Source organism: Galleria mellonella, unplaced genomic scaffold (assembly GCF_026898425.1).
Source record: "Galleria mellonella isolate WM207_F2 unplaced genomic scaffold, CSIRO_AGI_GalMel_v1 utg172, whole genome shotgun sequence".
Taxonomy (NCBI): domain Eukaryota; kingdom Metazoa; phylum Arthropoda; class Insecta; order Lepidoptera; family Pyralidae; genus Galleria; species Galleria mellonella.
Genome location: NW_026442015.1, coordinates 5,545,588 through 5,570,167, shown reverse-complemented (window position 1 = coordinate 5,570,167; position 24,580 = coordinate 5,545,588). Strand labels below are relative to the sequence as shown.

The window sequence follows — 24,580 nt, the reverse complement described above, 5'->3', positions numbered from 1 at the left end:
TTCAAAAAAGAGGTTCTTAATTCGGTTATACTTTTTTATGATTGTTACTTTATAAATCAGCCAGTTATAAGCCGATTATTAGAGATGGTTTAAGAAGGACGCTGCTGCACATCCCTCGACCAATTAAGTTTCCTTAGTTGCCTTGTACGATACCCACGGGAAAGGAAGGGATGGCACATTCTATCCCGGGACCACACAAAGAGCCACTATACCAGCCATAGGTGGGGTTATGTTCCACAAAAAAGCGATGACAATCGTAACAAAATTGATATTGAAACAACACGGAAATAATTTTAAATAAACCTTATTCACTGGGCAATTAATTATCAAAATGTATTCAGATTTGACCAAGATATCGCGTAACATACATACACACGAAAAAAATATAGACGAATAGAGAACTACCTCTTTGTCGAAGTCGCTTTAAAAACCTTAAATGGAAGCAGAGAAGAATGTATATATAATTATAATTATGTTCCACAAAAAACAACAGACTTCATTTGTGGGAAAACCAGTTATTTTGATTTAAAAACTAAAGTACTAGACTGACTTAAAAAAAAAAAAAAACTATGAGCCGAAGGTACAAGTGTCCTTTTTCAAAAACTCCCTCAGTTCTAAGCCAATTTGGAAAAAATTTTTCTCCTTTCAGATAAATAAATAATTTTCCAAAATAGATTTAGAATTAAAGCAATTATGAAGTAACTAACATAAAAAAAAAATATAACCAAATTGAGAAACTTGTTATTTTTGAAATTTAGCAACAAAATTAATATGGACTCAACACGGAAGTGACTAAATCGTTTTTACTCAAAAATAATCATCAACATCGGTTCGATGAATCAGGACTTTGAACAGACGAAAATATTGCGTAACATACCTATATGTAAACAAAAATATAATAAATACCATTGAATTAAGAATATGCCTGCCATTTTTCCTTTTGAAATTCATTACAAAATAAATTGTATTTCTTTTGTTATGTTATACTTAAATAAATAAAAACCTACGTACGTATTGCTGACTTTTAAATAATGTATTTGTAACAAGAAATAAAGATCCATGGCTATGTGCGAGTAGGTACTAACTCTTATTGAAAATGTAAACAATCCCAACTATCATAGACAATTTCTTAAAAGCACAATTAATAATTAAAAAAAAAAAACACAAACACACACTTGAACACATCACATTATTATCACATGGCTTACCGTATTTATTTTTATTTTTTCGAAAAATATATCGACACTCGAGTATTATGAACTGTACAAAGACGTGCTCAAACCGCGAAGGCTAGATTATAACTACAGCTTCTGCTTTTGCCGCCAATTCTGCCGCCGATATAGGAGCTAGGGTTACCAACCACGTGAGTTTTTTTTTTAATGCATGACATGGAGTGGTAACTCCGTCTGCGCTAACGGTATACGCTGTCGGGTCACCAGTGAGAGATAATAGGTGAGGATGAAAAGGCAGATTAATTAGCCAATCGTGATGAATACACCAGGAATTCAGCATGATGGTTTCCAAGGGAGACACCGTGGAGGTCGACCTGACAGGATATATTGCTATCAATAGGATTGGTAGTCCGCATTATAAACAATCCCTTCCCCCCTCACCACGTAAGTTATAATAATTTTGTTTCGCAAAAATTGTAATTCCTAACAAAAATGTTTTTTTTTTATGCGACTTAGAGTGGTGAACAAGGCATCTGATGAAAAGTGGTAACTACAGGGCGGAAAGGGATTTTTAGTAATGGAGACTGAGAATCCTATTGCTAGCAATATACCCAACCAGGTCGACCTCCTCGCGGTTCTCCCTGGAAACTATCATGGTTAATACCTGATGAATTCATCATGATGGGCTAACTGGCCTGTTTTCATTCTCATCTATCATCCTTCACTGGTGCTCCGCCTGCGTATCCCGTTAGCGCAGGCGGGGTTACCATACCATTTTCACCCATAAAAAAACTGTCACCTACAGGCATGAACATAGCAGGCATTTATTCAAATAGACTTGTTTACAAGCACTTTTAAATCGTCATTCTTTTGCAGGACCATGTACATTACAGAATACACTGTTACGCCCACTGTACACTTATACGTTGCCATTCCTAAGGGCCATGCCATCCTCATACGCATAACGGCCCAAATAAGAGGCTAAGCGCGGAAAAGAGAGTCCAATTTACACTACATCCTAAGAACTATGGTATTATACCTTGATCTTAGCCTATAATTTCACCACTATATTCACTTTATAAAAATCTTTTTATATCAATTCTTCTTTCTTCTGATTTTTTACAACTGTTACCGCATTCGCCACGTATCACGATTCTTTGGGTAGTTTATATAGTTTTTCTCAAACATACTTGAAAATGTGAGTATTATTTTGACAATCTATGTAGAGATAAATCAAAATTGCCGTACTGGCCAGATACATGCGGGCTGCGGCCGGCAAAAGTTGTATGAAAATCCTATCTGTTGTATTTTGCGGTCAGATAAAATACTATGTAAACTCATATCTGTCCTGTAATTTAAAAATGGAATGACCTTTTACTTCAAAACATGGCTACCAAGTAAGTAACTAATAAAAGGTTTTATTTAAATTTCGAACTGGCTTGCAAATAGAAGCTGTTTATTGAAAAAAAAAACAAAGGAACATTATGACGCGTGAAAAATTATTATTGTTCGTTATTCGTCATTGAACTTAAAAAGTAAAATTATGTTTTTGATTTCCGCGCATTGTTTGAGAAAAGTATCTACTATACAAGCCTTGGCCATAACTAGGCATTGATGGACTCACGTATGTGTGCCTCGTCTACGCCTCGTCTCACATTTGCACGTTCGTCCAACAATGCCTCAGTTGCTGGCCGCTGCAGTAATGTACTATATATTTATATGAATATAAATAATACATATAATAACACATTATATTTATACGATTATATATATTGTTTATATCGATGTTTTATTTATTATGGTTTTTGTAGTCTTATATTAATAATGTGACGATTAAAGCACTTTTGCATGCGTATCAAAAAAACTGTTTATTGTACTACCTAAACTTCGACGTTTGCAAAAAGAATTATTAGAATTTATGAGGTGTTCATGTACCACGTCCACAAAAAAAACGCGGACGAATTTAATAAATTATATATACTTTGTACCTACTGGCCAATGGTCAACACAATAATATACTTTTTCTAAAAAAATCAAAAAAAAAAATACTCTAGACGAGCTGGTTTATTCGTCTAATGTTTTTATTTCTGTAATGTTTGAACATACATGCAATGGGAACGCCATTCGAGTATTTAATTAAATATTCGAAATCTGTTAAACTATGTATACAACCTTGTTGTAGTTACTTTATATGCGCTATGGCTATGGCCCATTAACACAGGTTTTTATATTAACCTATTTAAGAGCCCATTTCTAAACCCACGACTATTATACCCATTTAAAATTATAATATAATATTAGTACCTACTGTAACTTAACCCTTTTTTGCAGGGGGAAAGGGATTGTTAGTAATGGAGACTGAGAATCCCATTGCTAGCAATATACCCAACCAGGTCGACCTCCTCGCGGTTCCCCCTGGAAACTATCATGGTTAATTCCTGATTAATTCATCATAATGGGCTAACTGGCCTGTTTTCATTCTCATCGATCACCCTTCACTGGTGCTCTGCCAGTGTATACAGTTAGCGCAGGCGGGGTTACCATACCATTTTCACCCATCACAAAAAAAAACCTTTTTTGCATGATTTTTTTTTATTGGTGAAATAAATGAAGGTGATATAATTCATGTTCAAAATTAAAATAAAAATGGTTAAAAAAACAAATTTGACAGCTATGTTTTTTTTTCTGCAATGGACACTAAAAAAGGTCTAAAATCTAGACACGATCAACTTAAAGTGAACTTGTTCTTTTATATAATTTTTGGGCATTCAATGTTACGATGGAAATTTCCACCATCATGCAAAGAAGGGTTAAGAAACTACAGTTATGTTCTACGAATAAATCTCATTTCGTGTTGACAGCCCTAATACGTAACGCCCTCTACAGTGACCATGTTGGATGTTACATTTGTACATAGCAAGTACCTCGAAGGTATTCAATAGCCATATTCGTCACACGAACGAGCGTTACGTAACAAACCGGTGGTCTATATTTCACATTATGCCATAGATTGCATAGGTCAACGACTATACGATGTTATTCAATTAACGTAATACGAGTCGTCCGATGAATTTGTTATGATTAATCGAATAAACCGCCGTATGGTCCCGGCATAGAATAGGACACCCGTTCCTTTCCCGTAGGTGTCGTAAGAGTCGACTAAGGGAGAGATGGGCAGCAGCGTCCCTCTTAAAACATCTCTTAAAATCTAACTGCGGTTGTCAACCCGCCTGCCAAGCGTGGCAACTATTGCCAAAACTCTTCTTATGGGGAAGGCTTATGCCCAGCAGTAGACGGATAATGGCTGAAATGATGATGATAAAACAAATAAACACACAGACAGGCGGAAAAACAGTCAAGTAATTAATGGGCAGTTCTAATATTTTTTAATCTTTTGACTATGAAACCTAAAACTTAGACAAGTCCTGAGGAATGGCAACGCATAAAGGGTATCATGGGCGACACAGTATACTCTATAATGTCCGTGGTATTGTTCATGTCTATAGGACGCATGGACGAGGTCCACCTACCCCCTCCACCTCCCCCTCTCAAATATTATGTGTAATGAAAAATCCATAAACTCACCGCAGCCTGCTCCTCTTCTCAGCCAAAGCCATTTGCTGCGCGGGTGTCAGCACGCGGCGGATATTCGGCGGCGGCGCATTCGGGAAAGTGTCCCTACCCTCGTGGGCCGGTCCCTCGTCCGTGTCGTCCTCGGGTTCTTGGTCCCCGTCGTCCCCAACCAAGAAGTTTACATCGACCTGAAATTGCGTGGAAAATATTACTGTCAACCTAGAAAGACCATTTATGAACATAGAGTCCAAATTTGGTAATAGTACAGGAACTAGTGGATGATAATAGTAGAATCAGATAATAAATAAATAAATAAATAAAATAAAATAATGAGAGCATCACACCAATCACCTACTACTCAAGTTTTTTTTTTTTTTTTTGATGGGTGAAAATGGTATGGTAACCCCGCCTGCGCTAACGGGATACGCTGGCGGAGGCACCAGTGAAGGGTGATAGATGAGAATGAAAACAGGCCAGTTAGCCCATCATGATGAATTCATCAGGAATTAACCATGGTAGTTTTCAGGGGGAACAGCGAGGAGGTCGACCTGGTTGGGTATATTGCTAGCAATGGGATTCTCGGTCTTCATTACTAACAATCCCTTTCCCCCCCTACTCCTCAAGTTAGGATACACTATCTTCTGAGCTTAGATTATATAGTTAGAGGTATCGAGTCTCAAAAACGGGTCAACTTTTTTCAGCGAATAGGCTGACTTGTTTTAATATCAGTGTTCTATATGATTACGCACACAACGTATCTATATTTAATTATTTAATAAATAAAATGAGTGTTTACGCATTAAAAAAAATATAGAAAATAAATATAAAGTTATAAAGGAATCACTCGTAACTATTTATCACGCAAAATTGTATGAAAAACTTGACCTGCTTTTCTCAAAGCATTTGTATGGAGACACTCTATCTATATATTTATCTATGGTTCTGGTACCAGACTGTACCAGTCTACCAGTATAACAAAAAACTGTATACCAGAATCATAGTTAGAACTGGTACCAGTTTAAAGGGCATCTAGGAGTAGTACTCAGAACACCATAATCTAATCCAGAGTCAATGCAAAAAATTAAATTGGCTCGATCAGAATTCGAACCCAGAACCTAATTTTAAACAAACCATTGGGCGGTAATGAAGTATATATATACATATATATATATATATATATATTAATCAAAGAACTTACATTGTCACCATTCTGAACGTCTTCTGACTCCACCTTCTCAAAGTTGTCACTTTCGCTGGACGAGCAGCGAGCTTGCTCCTGTTCCTCGGGCTGGGTAGACATGTTTCCTAAAACAAACAATATTATTTTTAATCACTCCACAAATAAGGGACTAAAATTATAACAAAAAAAAATACAAACGTATTCGTACGTAAAACCTACTGCTTATGGAAATCACTTAAAAAAAACAAGTGACAAAGTTAATATAAGACCAATACAAGAGTAAACACTACAAATCGAGTGTAAAAAGAATTGTTAAAATCGGTACAGAATTGTAAATTTATCACGTGAAATGACAAAAATAAATAAATATAGGCTAATTGAGTATTCCTATTTTTAATAATGTTAATTAATAATTCAAATACCATTTATTAATAATTTACTCTCACCTGCTTACAACTACCTAATAATGATACAGATCCAAGTGTCAACAAGTAGACACTGTAGATTTATACTTGGTATATTGTACTTTACTATTTGTAAATCCAAACAACACGATTCGTGGGCTCGATGCCAGCAAACGTCAATGAACAAATTAAATTGTTTAAAGGAATAGGTAATTGAAGATTGTTTTAATTATTCTTTTCTGTTTTTTACAGGGCAAAATGTATTTGAAATTTTGCTCCGCAAAAAAACAGTGGCATCAATCGTAATAAAACATTCCGATAATCGATAAGACATTATTCTGATACATCGATTAAAAATTGAATTTAGAATGTAGAAATGCAAATACCTAATAATAGTCTACCTGCAAATAGATTTTTTTAACACATGGGCCAAACGAGCATGCGGTTAGCTTGATAGTAAGTGATTACCATCGTCCATATAATAGGCACACGCAACGTTATAGAAATTGCGGGTGTGTTGCCAGTCTTTTAAAAAGGAATATGTTTCAATATATATATATATATATATATATATATATATATATATATATATATATATATATATATATATATATATATATATATATTATAATATTAATTTAATTCACTTATAATCGTATTTACTAATATTGCTCACAACTTAGGTTACATGTATATTTCTATAACTAATAATGCAACTTTTAAAATATTTGTAGTCTAGTGTTATTTAACTCATTATATTTGTTACTTCATTTCCTCGCACTGTATAACTATGTTAAAGTGAATGCTGTGATAACCTTTAATAGGCAAGTGCATTAATATTGTATTATATTTAATGTTTGTTATATGTGTTATAATGCAATATGCTGTTGGTGTTTCTTTAAATAAATAAATAAATGTCGAAACTCTACAGAAATACTGATGCTGAATGCTGAGATTATGCGTTGAAGAAAATGTCTGCAGAAAAGCACAGTGTTGGGCGGCCACTCATCCAGATAGTCGGAATGGAACTTTAGCTTAATTTACAACCAATAATATTTTTCTTCATAAAATTGACATTTTTTATCACATAATAAATAGTGGACCAATCACCTAAGTGACATGCATCGACTCCAAAATGATATTCGATTTTCATAATCGATTTAATATTAACAATGTAATCGTGTAACATAGTCGCTAAAAATATTAAGATAAAATGAAAGAATTACGGCAAAAATGGGAAAACAAATTTGTTCGATTTTTTTTATGAAACTTTAAATGGCAATAAAGGTCGTTTATCGACCACGAAAAAGTTAAGAAAAACAGATAAAATAAATTTTGAATGAAATAATAATAATATATGTAAAGTTGTGTCACAATTTTTTATGCGACTTAAAATGGCAATTAATTGTTTTTTATGTATGTTTTAAATTATTATAAGTCATTATAAGTTACAATCATGTCGCCACCTGTTTTTACTTAATAGTAGACTAGTAGAGAATACCATGCGGCACTTGTGGAAACTTTATTATGTAATAAAGAATAAATAAATAATTAACATTCACATAGAATACTTATTTTGTCAACAACGCCTATAAAAATATTATAGCAAAATTATTGCAATGCAACTTGAAATGTACAGAAAATCTGCATCACATCAGAGAGGCTGAAGAGAAAAATTGAAAATTTAGATAGAAGAGGGACCATTGCCGACCGTTGACAACAAACCTAGACCGTTACACTCTGGGTTTGTTGTACACGTCCGTGTAACCTAACTTCAGGCTGCAGCTGAAAATCAGTGCTTTGCTTTTAAGCAAAACCATCATTGAGCTGTAGCCTATTTGGGTCACTGCGACATACATGGCGAAACCATATTTTAATATTATATCTTTTGTTGTATATTTTAAAAAGTGTAAATAATTTGATTGTATAAACTCATTTGTAAATTTACGTGTGTCATAAATGGCTCAAATAAAAAGTTTATCTATCTATCATTGCCAGGGTGGCAATGGTCCCTCTTCTATCCAAATGTCTATGCCATTATATTTTACATTTCCCTTAGCATATTCCCACGCGCAATAAAACGAAGTGTCCTCTGTGGAATGTCCTACAAACCGAACGCCCTCGAGGTATTTTCCACCGGGATGGAATTCCTTAATGAGAATTTATTGAATTTCTGCCGCCATATTGGATCGGCTAAGACGATTTGCTGGCTATGATAGATATTATGACTACAGAATATCTAATAGTATCTCTATCTATGTACAGGGAAAGGATTGTTGGCAATGTGTACTACCAATCCTATTGCTAGCAATATACCCTGTCAGGTTAACCTCTACATGATCCCCCTTGGAATCCATCATGCTGAATTCCAGGTGTATTAATCACGATGATCTAACTGACCTGCCTTTTCCTTCTCACTTATCATCCCTCACTGGTGCCCCGCCAGCGTATACTATTAGCGCAGGCGGCCCAATGATGTCCATGGTGCAACACATAAATATAGCCAACGTTTACTACTTAATTAGTTATATAAAAATATTCAAGTTTACCCTTTTATCAACCAAATTAACCACCCACAGCCGTAAGTAAAGTCAGAGGAAACAAAATATCTCAATTTATAAAAAAATAAGTGTGTCATAAAACTGCTTATTGAAGGGTAAAATCGTTTTATTTTATACCACAAAGGTGGCTAACAAGCATACAGCCCGTCTGGTTGTAAACGGTCACTGTAGCCTATGGACGCCTGCAACACTAGGGGTGTCACGTACGCGTTGCTGACCCTGAAGAAACCTTCATACATACTTTTTAAAGAACCCCATACTGTGTCTCTAGGGAAAACCTCGACAAGGAACTCATTCCACAGCCTGAGCATTCGCGAGAGAAAATTTTAATTCACACTATCTATTCGCAGAAACATAACTTCGCGTTCTAAATTAAAAATATGTTAAATGTAACGCTGTCCACGACCAGTGGCGTGACTATACCATTTGAGGCCCGTGATAAATTCATCGGATGAGGCTCTTCTTTATCTAAAAAAGTCCGATATTGTAGTTTTATTTTTATATAATATTTATTTTTTATTTTACTTGAAAATATCCATCTTATTGAAATCTCAATAATTTAATTTATATATTTCATGAATGATAATTTTTAATACTCTAATTCTTGATTAATTAAATATATATTTTTTTTACAAAATTATTTTATAAATATTAGATTCCACCTGTGCTCACGACCACTAGACCCAGGGGCCTCCTCACAGCATCAGTGGCGATTTGCCCGCTATGCCACACTATTGTTACACCACTATCCACAATACTTCCACGTCTTTCATATATGGTGTATTACGATTGATCGCAGTTTATTTTTTTGTGGAGCAAAATTTATACTGTTAATAATTAGGAGCTTTTTTAATTCGCCATTCTTATGATTCTACTGTTACCACGAGTAGCAATTATTATTTCCCTACCCAATCTATTAGACGGCATTAATTAAAATTCATCAAGCCATTTATACCCGAAAACCTTTATCCCCTTCTTTGACAGTCGAACAAAATTGCATTTAAACCGCATTGTTAATCAAATACTAAGTAATAAACGTTGATAACTTTATCGTATTACCTATCAGTTAATGTCAAGTTGAGGAGTCGAATTGATGCGAGCATGAACTTTGTATGACTTGTGGCAACTGAAGGTCGAATAGGACGAACGATATGCTAGGAAGCGAAGCAGAGGGCAAAGTGGCACACGTAAATGGCGCATGTCGCACGCCGGCTGAACTGTTATGATAACAATCAACTGTTAGGTTATCATTCATAATTATAGCTTTCATGTCAATATGTCAATTCATAAAAGTTCAAATTTTCAAACTTGGTTCCAGTTCTGAATTCAAATATGGTTCCTTTTTCTATTATTTTTGAAATGAGGCCACGACATGGTTAATCTGGACCCGAGCAAAATATATTTGTTGACATTCGATTCCGTGTTCTAAATTCATTTTTTTTCCATTCCACGAAGGTGGCGAACAAGCTCACACAGCATGTCTGATAATTTTTTTTTTAATTTAATGCCAATGAAACATATCGTTGCCAGTCGGTGCGTTTTATTCTTTTTAAAATAAAAATAATGAATCTACTAGCATTTATAAATATTAATTTGGCACTATGAACCCGTGTTTGCGGATCAAAATCTACTTGCATGCTACTCGGAATAACAAAGAATCTGACGACTCATTGCACCTATTTGATTACAGCTTACAGAATACACTGTGTGAGAGGTGTAATACCTATAACACCTTTCATGGAAAATGAGATGCTGTTTCTAAAGCAAATTACAAATTAATAGCGCCGCTATCATGTATTTTATCTATATATCTTTTTTTTTATTATTTTTTTCAATGGAATTTCGCGGTTCACTTTTGGCCACAACAGGCTCAGTGTTTTGCTCTTTTTAGGGCAAAACAATAAGCTAAGTTGTGACCATTTTGTGTTACTGTGGCACACGCAAGAGAGGAAAAAACTGTTACTAATTTTATCCATTTTGTTTAATTTTTTTTTTTATTTTTTGTACATATATCTTTTTTTCATCTTTTTTCACTGTGCATTTATGTCTATTTTTGTTTGTGTACTGTAAGTAATGCAAATAAATTATCTATCTATCTATCATATCCAGTTCTCGTAGGAATGCTCTGACTAGCTGATGTTGGGAGCAGGTTATTGGAGTAAAAACAACAGGAGTATATTTATAATGTATGTATTTTATAAAGACTTACAGAGACGCGTCCGGCATGATCGGCACTTGCGAAAGGAGGGGCGAGAGAGAGATATATATCTATTACTTTTACTCATTCACGTTTCATTACACACAACACTAGCGAGTCATTATTTGCTAGATACATATGTATTGTGAGTGGATCATATTTTAAATGAATTAGTAGATGTAGATAGGGAGCACAATTGGTTAACAATGTACTAGTATATTTTAGTTACGGACTGAATGACAATTCTAAAGTGGTGACATAACATGCCAATAGGACATTATACAGACGCCATTTTTAATGGGGAAATTAGCATTACATATACCCGTACTATGTAGGAACAGGTAGGAGTATAAGAACTACCTACTGTAGATCCCATTATCAACACCAACTAGCAATACGGAAGAGATGACAAAAAAGGTCTAGACCAATGTTTCCCAAACTTTTTTTTTTCATGCCCCATTTGAACATTTCTAAAATTTTTATGCCCTCATACATAATTTTCCCGACAAAGTTTACTTGACGACTCTTTTTGACCAGTTTATATTTTGGTAACATCAAACGAAACTATACCTTCTATATACGAGTATAAAGTAAATTTAATGTATTATATTAAATTTACTTTTTTTGTTAAATTTAGCACCGATATCTACTCATAGCATTGCATTTAAATGATCCGGAGCAAGAGGGTTAAAATCGCTTCGAGTCCATTTTTTAATTGTAAGGCGTGGGCTCCATTGGGAAACACTGATCTAGACTAATAGATAGATATATAATCATTGTTGTTTCCTCCAAAAGATTACAATAGTAAACTTATTATATATATAAATAATTACAAGAAATAATCACAATGAGAAAACTATGGGCGACCTTATGATTAAAAACGATCTCTTAAAGACAACTTTTATCTGTCCACTTCTGGACATAAGCCACCCCCATAGACTGCTATAAGGAACGGTCCTGAGCCACTTGCATCCACTGATCTTCTGCATTGCATTTGAGCAATAGCTATATATAATTTATTCGCATCACTTATAGCACAAAAATAACATCAGATATTGCTACACATTTAAAAAAAAAGAAATAAAATATTATATAAAAAAAAACATAAAAGAAGTAACATAACTTTTCCTTTCGTGTGTGTGCCACAGTAACACAAAATGGTCACCACTCAGTTTATTGTTTACTAGCTGTTGCCTGCGACTTAGTCCGCGTTTCCGTCGTTTTTCCTAAAATAAGTAGCCTATGTCCTTCCTCACAGTTCAGTGGTTTTGATGTAACAGACACATTTCCCTTGACTGTATACTATAACCTGCCCAGGAATATGAAGAATAATTGTACCAAGTTGCGTTAAAATCCGTCGAGTAGTTTTTGTTTCTATAACGAACATACAGACAGACAGACAAAAATTTTACTGATTGCATTTTTGGCATCAGTATCGACCAATAATCACCGCCTGATAGTTATTATGGAAATATATTTCATGTACAGAATTGACCTCTCTACAGATTTATTATAAGTATAGATAATATAATAAGTGATAATCTATCATCATGAGGTCTATCCGACGATGCTTCCATTTTCAAAAACGGTAGTTCCTATCCGTAGATACGTGAAAGAGGAATCAAAAGTCTCCAGAAGCAACGTATATTCATGAAAGAAATTATGTAAATGGATAGAGTAAGAAATGTAGGTATCGATATCACTATGTAGAAATGACCTTTAGCACTCAAATCTCTCAGTTCTGCTTAACTCATAGCGAGCCAGCTTGAAGATTGAATTATTTATGAATTTTACAAAAAGAGAAAGGTATAATTTTTACTGTATTTTTATGTGTTTAACAATATTTATTACTATGGTGACATACGAACCGTTTGATGGTAAATGAGATTAGCGTAGCCTACGGACGCCTGTAAAACCAAAGATGTCACGCTCGCATTGTCCTAAACCTTAATACGCCATTTTTGAAAAACACTCAGCATAGTCCGATAGTGCGGGCAAGATTACTGTACCATTATCATGCATAAAAAAATATCTTGAGGGGATTCATACCATTAAAAATGACAAAAAAAATTTAGAAGAGATTTAATTTAATTTAATTACACATTGGATACGGAACCTTAATAAACATATTTACCTATCTATATTTTCTGTTGTGAATAAATTTAAAATCGAGGTCAAGTTTTTATTGCGATTTGCGATAAGAGAGATAAAGTAAAAAAGAGGAAAACAAAGATAAAAAAAAAATACTTAAAACAATAATACATAAGTAAACAAATGTATTAAATATTTCTCGAATAACATGTGTATGGAACTCAATATGCCCTATAATATGAGTATATAAGTACTTTTGCCTGATTATTTTGAGGTCTCACTTATCTGACACCAAGCTCTTGGTTTTTTTTCCACCATCTTCCCACTCTTACCCCAATTTTTTTTTATACAACTTAGAATGGCAAACAAGCTGACGGCCCACCTGATTGAAAGTGGTAACCGTCGCCTATAGACATGAGCAGTACCATGGACATAACAGAGTATACTGTTTCGCCCATGATACCCCCCACCCAGTAAATACCCAGTATGTACCCAGTAAATTCACGTCATATCCCACCCTTCAAACCGAAACACAGCCATGCAAACACAACTGCTTCACGGTTGAAACACGAATGGGACAGAGGTACCCAAGCAATCGACTTTTATTTGTGGTCAGCGTAATGTTTTTATCCATATTACAAAAAGAGTTGGCTTTTAGTTTTACGACCGGCCACCTGCCTCACGTCAACCCTCTTTAAAAATAATTTCACTTCCATCCCTTAAAAAAATCCACGGTGACTCATCTACATCCAGACAAGTAAAACGTAATCTAATTCGATAGATATACTTTTCCCCTTTAGATTATATAAATAGAGCATCGAGTCTCCAAAACAGGTCATATTTTTCTCAGTTAATTTGACAATTAGCTGACTTGTTTTTTTTTTTTTATTAGTGTTCTATATACTACGAACTTAATTTATCCTGACATATCTATATTTAATTATTTAATAAATAAAACCAGACTTTGTACAAAAGTCTATATTCGTAATCATAAAGCAGTTGTGTTTGCATGGCTGTGTTTTGGTATAAATATGGCGTGAATTCTAAGAGGAATAACACCTGAATCCTCATAAAAAAATAGTTTTTTATGTCTATGGTACATTAAAAAGATTTTTATCAGCAATTAATAGTTTTTATTAAAAAGATGCAAAATTTATAAGACAAAATAAACATAGAAGTCATAAAGGAATCATAACTATTTATCACGCAAAATTGTACGAAAAAGTTGTCCCGCTTTTCTTGGAGCATTTGTATGGAGACGCTCTGTCAATATAATCTATGGTTTTCTCATATGGACATTTATTTATATATTTATTATATATTTATTTGCAGATTAAAATTCTGTCTGTTGTAAAATAAATTATCTTTGAGACATAAAAGCTTTTTGTTCATGTACACCCGTAACGGGTAGAGTGTGTTGTAACACCATATTACCTACCTTTCAATCAGTATGCACAATATTTCATTCGTTCATTCAAAATATGATAACATTCTTAATTCAAATTGGTATACTGCTGTTATTGTTTTAAAATTCGTCCAAAATGAACAAACTAAGAGCATGGCCCATACAGCCTAGTCATAAGTTATCAAATTGGTGTTCTTAATTCAACGTGTTCGTCATTTATCGATGCGTTTCTTTCGTTTTTAAAAAGAATCATACGATTTCTGGGCAAAATTTTTAATGAATGAGTTTTCTCAAATCGTCGAATTTTGAACTGATCTTAATAATTATTTTTGTCATCGATATTCTCTGATTAATCATACAAATATTTGTTTTACAACTATAACCGTGGATTTTACTTACGGAGCAAAAAACTGTGTGTTATGTAACAAAATATATGTATATGTAAACATACTATTCAGCGTTCTAAATCCAAATGTTTTCATATGTTTTGTCACGATTGAAGTGTTTATTTTTTTAGAATTAAAATGTACTTTACGATATATCTCGTCATTTATCGATATTTAATTCATTTTAAAAAAAGAAAAATGAGATTACTAATCAAAATCTTATCACTTTTGAAGCCGTTATTTTTGCGGGGCGAAATCAATTTGTATCACTATCAATATATGTATGTTTTTAAAAAAAATCTATAACACATTTTTAATTTAAATGGTAAATTATCCTTTAATGTGGACCACAGATGTTTCTTTTTTAATTTATTAGGCTTTATAGTCCATAGATATATAAATTTTGGAATGCTGAGTTCCATAAAAAAAAACCTATCTATGCGTTTCGAATTTCACAGCTTAGCAATTGCGACACAGATGTTGGATAAGTTAGTGAAAGAAATTGATATGTTTTCTTTTTATAAAATTGTAATTCATTTCAAATGAAATTTATTACAATAATCAAATTAAATTTATACACAAATTTAACGATTCTAACCAAAATGCCAATGAATATGTCATAGTACAAACATATTTACATTCAATCGTGCATACATAATGTTTTATCGATTATGTAGTGACGATAATTTATTTATTTATGTGTAATGGCAGTACAATTACATATATTATTTGAGGCTACAGACAACTTTTAACTGGCATTTAAAAAGGTACGGCTCAAATAGAACAGAAGCATATTTATGACTAGCGATCCGACCCGGCTTCGCACGAGAAGACAGAATTTTCGAAAATCAATACATATATTAAAAAACAGTTTCAGCTAATACAACTGATCGGTTATTTTATAACATTTTATATGTGATTCTTTAGATTGATATATTTTGTTTATTTACAAACCGATTGAAATAAAACAATAAATGTTAAGTGGAGCAAACCACAACGCGTTAGTGAAAACCGCATTTAAAGCGGTTACTGAGATTAGCGAAACATACAGACAAACAGACGAAAATGCAGAAAATCATTGTTTTGGGTCCTATTGCGTTCATAAAGCCCCCTCCTATAATAGTTTTTCTTTTATATCTTTCATGTACAGACAGCGACCAGTTACGATTTTATTATATAAATTGATAACATTTATGTTAACTTCTTGCGAAGGTATTTCCCATTTTAAACTACAATAATAGAATAGTTAGATCAATAAAAGCTAAATGAATTGCGTGCGATAATTATTTTATTCACAAAACATAAGTTGGGATAAATAATATAATTATAATACTGTCACTACGTTTAATCACATAACATCGATGGAATGTCGCGATATTCTCTGAATTGAATTGAAATTTTTTGAGGACAGATGAGGAACCATACTAAGTTATTTAATCTTTAAACATATATAGAAACATATGTATCATAAAAATAAGAAATTCTCACATCTTTGTGGCTATGTTACGCGTTTACGAAGCAAAATTCTGAACCGATTTGGATAATTGTTTGTAATTAATACAATTTATTTACTCCTATGTTTATTTTATAATAATTTAACGATTAAAGTTGTCATTAATCTTTGCACAACAACTAATCATTAAGAACAGCTATTAGGGATCACCCGATTTCACGTTCTAAATTCAAAAATTCAAAATCGAACGTCTCTACCACAGAACAAATAATCACTACGTTATAATCTCTATGAATATAGACATTTGAGCTACGATGCACTTTTCTTTCCGCGGTGCATTTTATTAGTTTTAAAATAGATAATAAAAGTGAGATTAGATACTGTGACCTAATCGCAGTACAAATATCACTATCACACTAGGTAGTCTATTAATGTTGTCACGATTAAAGTTGCCGTTTCTTAAAGAGAAAAAATTAACTCGTTATTGAACATGGACGAAAAAATATTTAAATTAAGCATTTTTCGTCCATGGTTATTAAAGCGGACACCTACTGGTTGACAAAGTAAAGGAATTGTTAGAATAAAAAAAAATCTAGTGTAATGATTATTAATTTATTATATTTACAATATTATGGATTACTATATTGTGTCTATTATATTTTAAATTAAATACTATATTAAAAACAAAGGAAATAGGTAGGTGGATAGTAGTTACATTTGTAAAAGCGTTTTAATGTTTCGATTCGATTTATTATGTCAAGATCTATATTTTCGACCTCAAATTTCGATTTGCTATTTGTGAAAATAAACAGATCGGTTCGGAGTCGATCTCTCTGATACTATCGTATTAGACGCATTATTCTTTTTTTTTTTTTTTGAAGATGTTTGGCAATCCTGTTTTGGTTTCCACTTTTTAACTTGTTTATTTTTTATATTTACTTAATAAATCTTAATATATAAAAATGTCCATTCACGCTATTCTCCGAATCCGCTCAACCGATTTTAATAAAATTTTAATAAAGGTGTAGTTTACTCGAACTCGAGAGATAAGATAGTTTTTATCCCAATAAATAAATAAACCCAGTAAATAACATTAGGGGGCAAAACATGTTATATATATCGAAAATAGATCTATTAATTTATAAATAAAATATACAAAAACAAAAGATCTTACGCTCACGATCGATTTTTCGCTGTAGTTGTTTACTGAACAGTTTGTAAAAATAACAAATAACTACTATTCCTATAAATACAGCAATGTTGAACATAAATATTCGACGGCACTTCACCACAACACTAATTAATCACATCCATGTAAATATGCAAATAAAAAAATATATTATTTAAAAAAAATACAAAAGACCAACGTCTTCCCGCCAAACGTTTGACAACGACTGTCATTCCCAGTGATCAAAACAATATAGGTAAATCATTCAGTTTTAAAATTAGAGTTCACGTCGATTCAATCGTTCAGCGCTGTAAGCTGACTGTATTGTAAAATAAATAATCGTACTTCAACCTATAAAACCTTGCACAATATTTTTTTATTCGTTATAACATTACAAAAGGTTTAAGTTAATCAATTAAGTAATAAAAAGAAAGTAGAGTACACACATAACTATATAGAAAAATACACTGAAAGTCTGAAATATTTTTGTTTGGATCTGCCTATTGTGAATTTGTCCTTGCATCGAATTGGACCGTAAACAGCGTGGGCGCAAGATGCTAAATAAAGCGCTGTTTGATAAGTTGTTTGGGTTATCGTACGAATGATCCCTGTGAACTTGTTTTTTGATAAAATCTATATTATCACGCGTAAACTAAAATGGGAACACTCTTTAAATGTCAATATACCGAGTGAATGTAGCTCGTTGCTATGATGCAAACGGTTTAAAAACTTCTAGATAACACGCAGGTCTCAGGCAACACTCACGCGTCGCTTTTCTAATATCTAATATGTACACAACAGTGACGTAACAATAGGGTGGCAGGGCTGGCAAAATGCCACGGGCCCCCGACCCAAAAGGGCCCCGGCTCAAGAGGCCGCTAGCTCAGAATTTTTTTTTTTTTTTTACATTGTACCTAAGTATTTTATTTTACTTGAAAAGTATTTTTTTTTACTTAAAAGGCCCCATCAAAAGAATTTGCCACAGGGCCCAAATGGTATAAATATGAACATAAATTAAAAATATTAGAGTTGAACAATTTTCGCTTGACTTAAATCTTGATATAATTGAGATGAGACATAAGATTTAAGTCTGTCGATTGCAAAAAGAAATATTAAAATCGGTTCAGTATTGACGAAGGTAGATATAACGTAAAAGATAAATATAACCGTATTGTGAACTTTCCCTCATTTATAGTTAAAAAAGAAAGAAAAACCATAATTTGTTTAACAAGCAAATTTTACGGCCTTAATAGCACACCGCCTCCCCTTTCGGTGGTCGCGTGTTCGATTCCAGCACAATACCAAGATTTATCTTCATGAGCACACCTGTTTGTATTGGTCTACGTTTGCTACGCATAATATAATAATATAAAAACAAATGTATACAAGTATACCTGTTAATTTTCTAATACCCATTGTACGGGGGGCCCATTTTTTTTTTGATGAATGAAAATGGTATGGTAACCCCGTCTGCGCAAACGGGATACGCTGGCGGAGCACCAGTGAAGGGTGATAGATGAGAATGAAAACAGGCCAGTTAGCCCATCATGATGAATTCATCAGGAATTAACCATGATAGTTTCCAGGGAGAAACGCGAGGAGGTCGACCTGGTTGGGTATATGCAATGGGATTCTCAGTCACCAATACTAACAATCCCTTTCCCCCCACAGGAGGCCCATTGCTAGCAATACACCGGGCGACCTCCACATGGTTTCTCCTGGATACAATCGTGCTTAATTCTAGTGGAATTCGTCGCAATGAGCTAACTGAACTGCCTTTCCATCCTCATCAATCATCCCTCACGGGTGTCACTCCAGTGTATACCGATAGCGCGGGCAGGGTTACCATTTCATTATCATGCATTAAAAAATACCCATAGTACAAGGTGTACTTAATTTAAACATATTTAATCTTATGGTTTTTTCTTTTTTTCAATAGATTATAATGTAATGGTAACCCCGCTTGTGCTAACGGTATATGCTAGCAAGCCACTAGTGAGCGATGATAGGTGAGAATGAAAAAGCAAATCAGTCCATCGTAATAAACACACCTGGAATTCAACACGATGGTTTCCAGGACGGACCACGGGGAGATCGACCTGATAGGGTTTATTGCTAGCAATGGGACTGGTAGTCCACATTACTAACAACCCCCCCCCCCCCCCCCCCCCCCCCTATGGTTTAAGATTAAATAGCACTCTGTAAAATGTCCTGTGTTTGTTTCTTCAGAAAAAAAAAAACAATAGCAAGTTCAATATTGACAAAATTTATATAAAACGAACACAAGAGTAAAGTCTGACGATTGCATAAATTGTTATAAAGATACAGTGAGTGTAAAAAGTATTCGTACACCTAGGGTTATAATAAAAAAAATACGAATTTGATAGACTTTCCTCTATTTATTTAATTTAAATCAATACTGTTAAATAGTTTAACATTCCCGCACTTTGTTTATGATAATTTTTGTTTTTTAAAAAAAAAATTATATAACTTAAAAATATTTTTACGTTAACTAAGCAAATAATGACAAACAAAAAGTATTCGTACATTCATCCTCATCAATCATGTATACCGATTCTTTTTTAAATGAAATTCTGTATAAATCATTTATTCAATCGAATTTTTCATATGCCTACAATGCCAAGGTCATTTTTAATACGTAGGTATAGATATTAGACGTTTTAGTTGCACTCGTGACAAGTATAGACGTGTTTAGTTACAAAAATGGTCGTAAAGCAAAAGAAACGAGTGAAGAGGAGAGAAAAATAATTATTAATTTGCATAATCAATGCAAATCATTATGTGAAATTGCAAAATTTGTCAATAGACCACGTTCAACCGTACAGACTGTAATTGATCGGTTTTCTATTACTAAAACACTAAAAAACAAACCCAGAGGTGGAGCGTCCATCAAAAATCACGCCTCGATTGGATTGGAAAATTTTAAATTGTGTAAAAAAAAATCCAAAAATTAGTGCCGCTCGAGTGTTACAAGAAATTAATAATATCAATGATTGCCATATTTCTGTCAGTACCGTTCGGAACGTATTACGTAGTAACGATAATCATGGAAGAACTGCGCGTAAAAAGTATTGGGTAAATTATATTAATAGAAAAAAAAGATTAGAATTCGCAAAAAAATATATTAATGAAAAAAATCATTTTTGGCAAACTGTTATTTACTCAGATGAATCGAAACATTTTCAAATCGGATGGACATCATATGGTATGGAGAAAACCTAATATGGAATATAAGAAAGAAAATTTATGTCCAACGGTAAAACACGGTGGTGGGTCAGTATTTGTATGGGGTTGCATGAGTGCTTTTGGGGTGGGAAAACTTGCATTTATTGATGGAATTAGGGATCACAAAACGTATATTAATATTTTAAAAGAGAATCTTCTCTTTAGTGCAGCTCAAATGGGTTTTAACAATAATTGGATATTTTTACAAGATAATGACCATAAAGCATGGAATACTAAAGCATGGATCCTGTTCAACGCTCCCCCCCTCCTCAATCACCTGATATTAATATTATAGAGCATGTGTGGGATTATCTCGATAATAAAATAAATCGACCAATTTCGAGTAAAGAAACACTAAAAATTGCGCTTCGCGAAGAATGGGCATTGATACCGTCTTCTTATATTTTCAAACTAGTTGATTCGATGCCGCAGAGACTCCAAGCTATCATCAATGCTAACGGTGGTCCAACAAAGTATTAATATTTTTTTAATATTCATTTACTTACAAATTTTATAAGTGTACGAATACTTTTTGTTTGTCATTATTTGACGTAAAAATATTTTTATGTTGTATAATTTTTTTTATTAAAAAACAAAAATTATCATAAACAAGCGGGAATGTTAAAATATTTAATAGTATTGATTTAAATTAGATAAATAAAAGAAAGTCTATCAAATTCGTATTTTTTTTATTACAACCCTAGGTGTATATATATATATATATATATATATATATATATATATATATATATATATATATATATATATATATATATATATATATTTTTGGTATAACCTAATATCTATATTACCAGAGGAAGACTCTACAAAAGTCGTTTGCTTGGGCACCTCTGTCCCATTCGTGTTTCTACCGTGAAACACTTGTGTTTGTATGGCTGTGTTTCGGTTTGAAGAGTGGGATATGGCGTGAATTTACTGGGTACAGAGAAATAACACCTGAGTCCTCAGGAATGGCAACGCATGGCGGGTATCATAGGCGAAACAGTATACTCTGTTATGCCGATGATACTGCTCATGTCTATAGGCGACCGTTATCACTCTCCATCAGGTGGACGGCGTCAGATTGTTTGCCATTCGAAGTTGCATAAAAAAAAAAAAAAATTAATACATAATATTCGTAATGTATCGCCGTGTCGGTCCCGGCATAGACCACCCCTTCCTTTCCAGTGAGTATCGTAAAAGGCGACAAAGGGAAAACGAGAGATGGGTAGCAGTGTCTATCACAATTATTAGAGTAACGTAAAACTAAGAATCTACCTAAGAACATTTTTTTTTATACAACTTAGAATGGCAAACAAGCTGACGGCCCACCTGATGGAAAGTGGTAACCATCGCCTATAGACATGAGTAGTACCATGGACATAACAGAGTATACTGTTTCGCCCGAAAAAAGGAGGTTCTCGTTTCGTTTGTATTTTTTTTTTCATGCTTGTTACCTCATAACTCCGTCAGTTGTAAACCGATTTGGAAAACTCTTTTTATCTGAAAGGATATACTTATAAATTGATCGCATAGAAATTTTATCAAAATCGGTAAGAATTTAAGTTTAGTTTAGTAGTTCAGTTCAGTTTTTAGATCAGTATAACTGGTTGTGTCACAATTAAAATCGACTTTCCTTGTGGGTGGCAAAATTTTTATTTATTATTACTTTTTATTTGCACGTTCTAATAGAAAGAAAGAAAGAAAGAAATAATTTATTCAAAGAATCATGCGACTCACACAGTAGCATACAAAACAAGAACAAAATAAACAAAAAAAACAATAGTATAAAAATAAAAAGCGTTTACCGTTTTTTTTTTTTTTTGCTCAATTGAATAAAAAATAAATAAACAGTAAGACAACTCTTGAATTTAATATCGATAACAATCTAATCCATTGCCAATGACAATTCACTTTTTTTTTATTTCATTCACGAAACAACAGTTAGGTATTAGGTTAGAATTGGGATCAATATGCTATAGTTTGTATTTGCAAATTACACTAATATGTATCTGTTAAAATAATATGAAATTATTTAGCAGTGTATTAAGTAGAAATAATATATGTATTTATATAAAGTTTTATTATCGTTAATACACTACAGAAATGCGTTTTATTTGTAGGTACAATCTTAACGATGACAATAAAGTTTGTATAAATAAAACGTATTTCTTGCACCTCCCTAAGGGAAGATCTTGAGGCATTTTGTATTTCATTATATGCACCTATTAGTGTATACTTGTATATAATTATAATTATTATAATTTTTTTTAACGAATATGTCTATACAAACGTGTTGAAACTTCGAAACAAAAATTTAAAAAAAAAAATGTCACCCGTTTTCTCGTTTGGGAGATGGAATTTTCAAAAACTTTTAAATGCATTTTTATTAGTTCAATCAAGACATTCAAATAGTTATAATACAAATAGTAATAATTCATAAGAACTAATAATTTTCCACTCCATTTTTCCCGTTTGGAGTTAAATTTCCGAAAACGACGTATTATGTATGTATTTAGAAACTTTAATGACGAATTTCCCATGTTAACTTTCAACCCTTATTTCACTCTTTTAGGCTATATATTTTCAGAAACACTGAAACTTGTACTTATTTATCCAGAAACCTGTACATAAAATTTTATGATTCTAATTTTGAAAATATCGGATTTCTATACAACCACATTCATGTTCACACACTTGAACCTAAATTGTCGCAAACAATGCGGTTTCAAAGAAATTTCCTTTCGTGAACGCTTAGGTTGCGGAATGGACCCCCTGCCGAAGTTTCCCCAGAGACTACAGTATAGAGTTCTTCAAAAAGGTTATATTGAACATTCTTCAGTGTCAACAATGCGCGTGTAACGACCATAGTATTGCAGGCGCCCATAGGTTACAGTGACCGTTTATCTTCAAACGGTCTGTATGCTTGTTTGGCACCTTTTTGGTATAAAAAAAAACATTCATTCCTTATTTCACCTCTTAGTTTAGCTCTCTAGAGTTTACATCGTAAAATGCATCAACCATCAAAATTTAAAATTTTTAACCACTGTGTTTAAAGTGCCCTATGAGTAAAATTAGTCCCTAACAAATAGAAAATCTATTAAATGATAGAGATCCAGAAATAAAAAAGTTTTACTCAAAAAAATCATCTGATTTGGTAGAGCTGTAAAAATAATAAACATTGATCATAATGTACTCGTAGAAACTAAGTTACAAATAACTAAAAAAATAAGTAAAACTTTGAGTATTTTGTCATATACTAAAATAATTATTCTACTACCTGTTAATTGCAGAATAAAAAACTAAAGTCTATCCTCTAAGGAGGACCCTTATTAAATATTATACTAAAACTAGCTGACTCGGCAAACATTGTTTAATCATATACAATATTTCGAGAACTATGCGTGATAATTTCCCGTACTACAATTAATATATTCTATTGCCATCTTGCAACCCTATTGCGGCATATAAAAATCACGATGATTAAACAGGGGTTGATCGTAAAAGGTGAAAATTTGAATTTGCATGTATTTTTAAATGCTTAATCATAACAAAATAAAAATATTTTTTTTTGTCAAAAAAATAAAAATTAATATTTAGGGGTGGGTCACCCTTATGATTGAGGGGTATGAAAAATAGATGTTGGCCGATTCCCAGACCTACTCGATATGCATACAAAATTTCATAAAAATCAGTAAAGTAGTTTCGGAGGAGTTTGGTAACAAACACCGCGACATGAGAATT

The 24,580-nt window shown here is 33.0% G+C and overlaps 1 protein-coding gene across 2 annotated transcripts in view; it reads right to left on the bottom strand.

Moving 5' to 3' along the window:
* Positions 1-17,844, bottom strand: part of LOC113509496 (acetyl-CoA carboxylase) — an 80,536-nt gene extending 62,692 nt beyond the window's left edge. Inside the window, exons 1-3 of one of the 2 annotated variants that reach the window (XM_052892987.1) lie at positions 17,597-17,844; positions 5,944-6,050; positions 4,758-4,933 (exon numbers count right to left, since the gene is read on the bottom strand). In XM_052892987.1, the coding sequence (XP_052748947.1) occupies positions 4,758-4,933; positions 5,944-6,050; positions 17,597-17,690 (377 nt within the window). In that variant the 5' untranslated portion in view covers positions 17,691-17,844. Of the gene's footprint in view, positions 1-1,208; positions 1,297-4,757; positions 4,934-5,943; positions 6,051-17,596 lie in introns of those variants that run through there. The other variant, XM_052892988.1, reaches the window with a different exon arrangement.
* Positions 17,845-24,580: the final 6,736 nt, after the last annotated feature.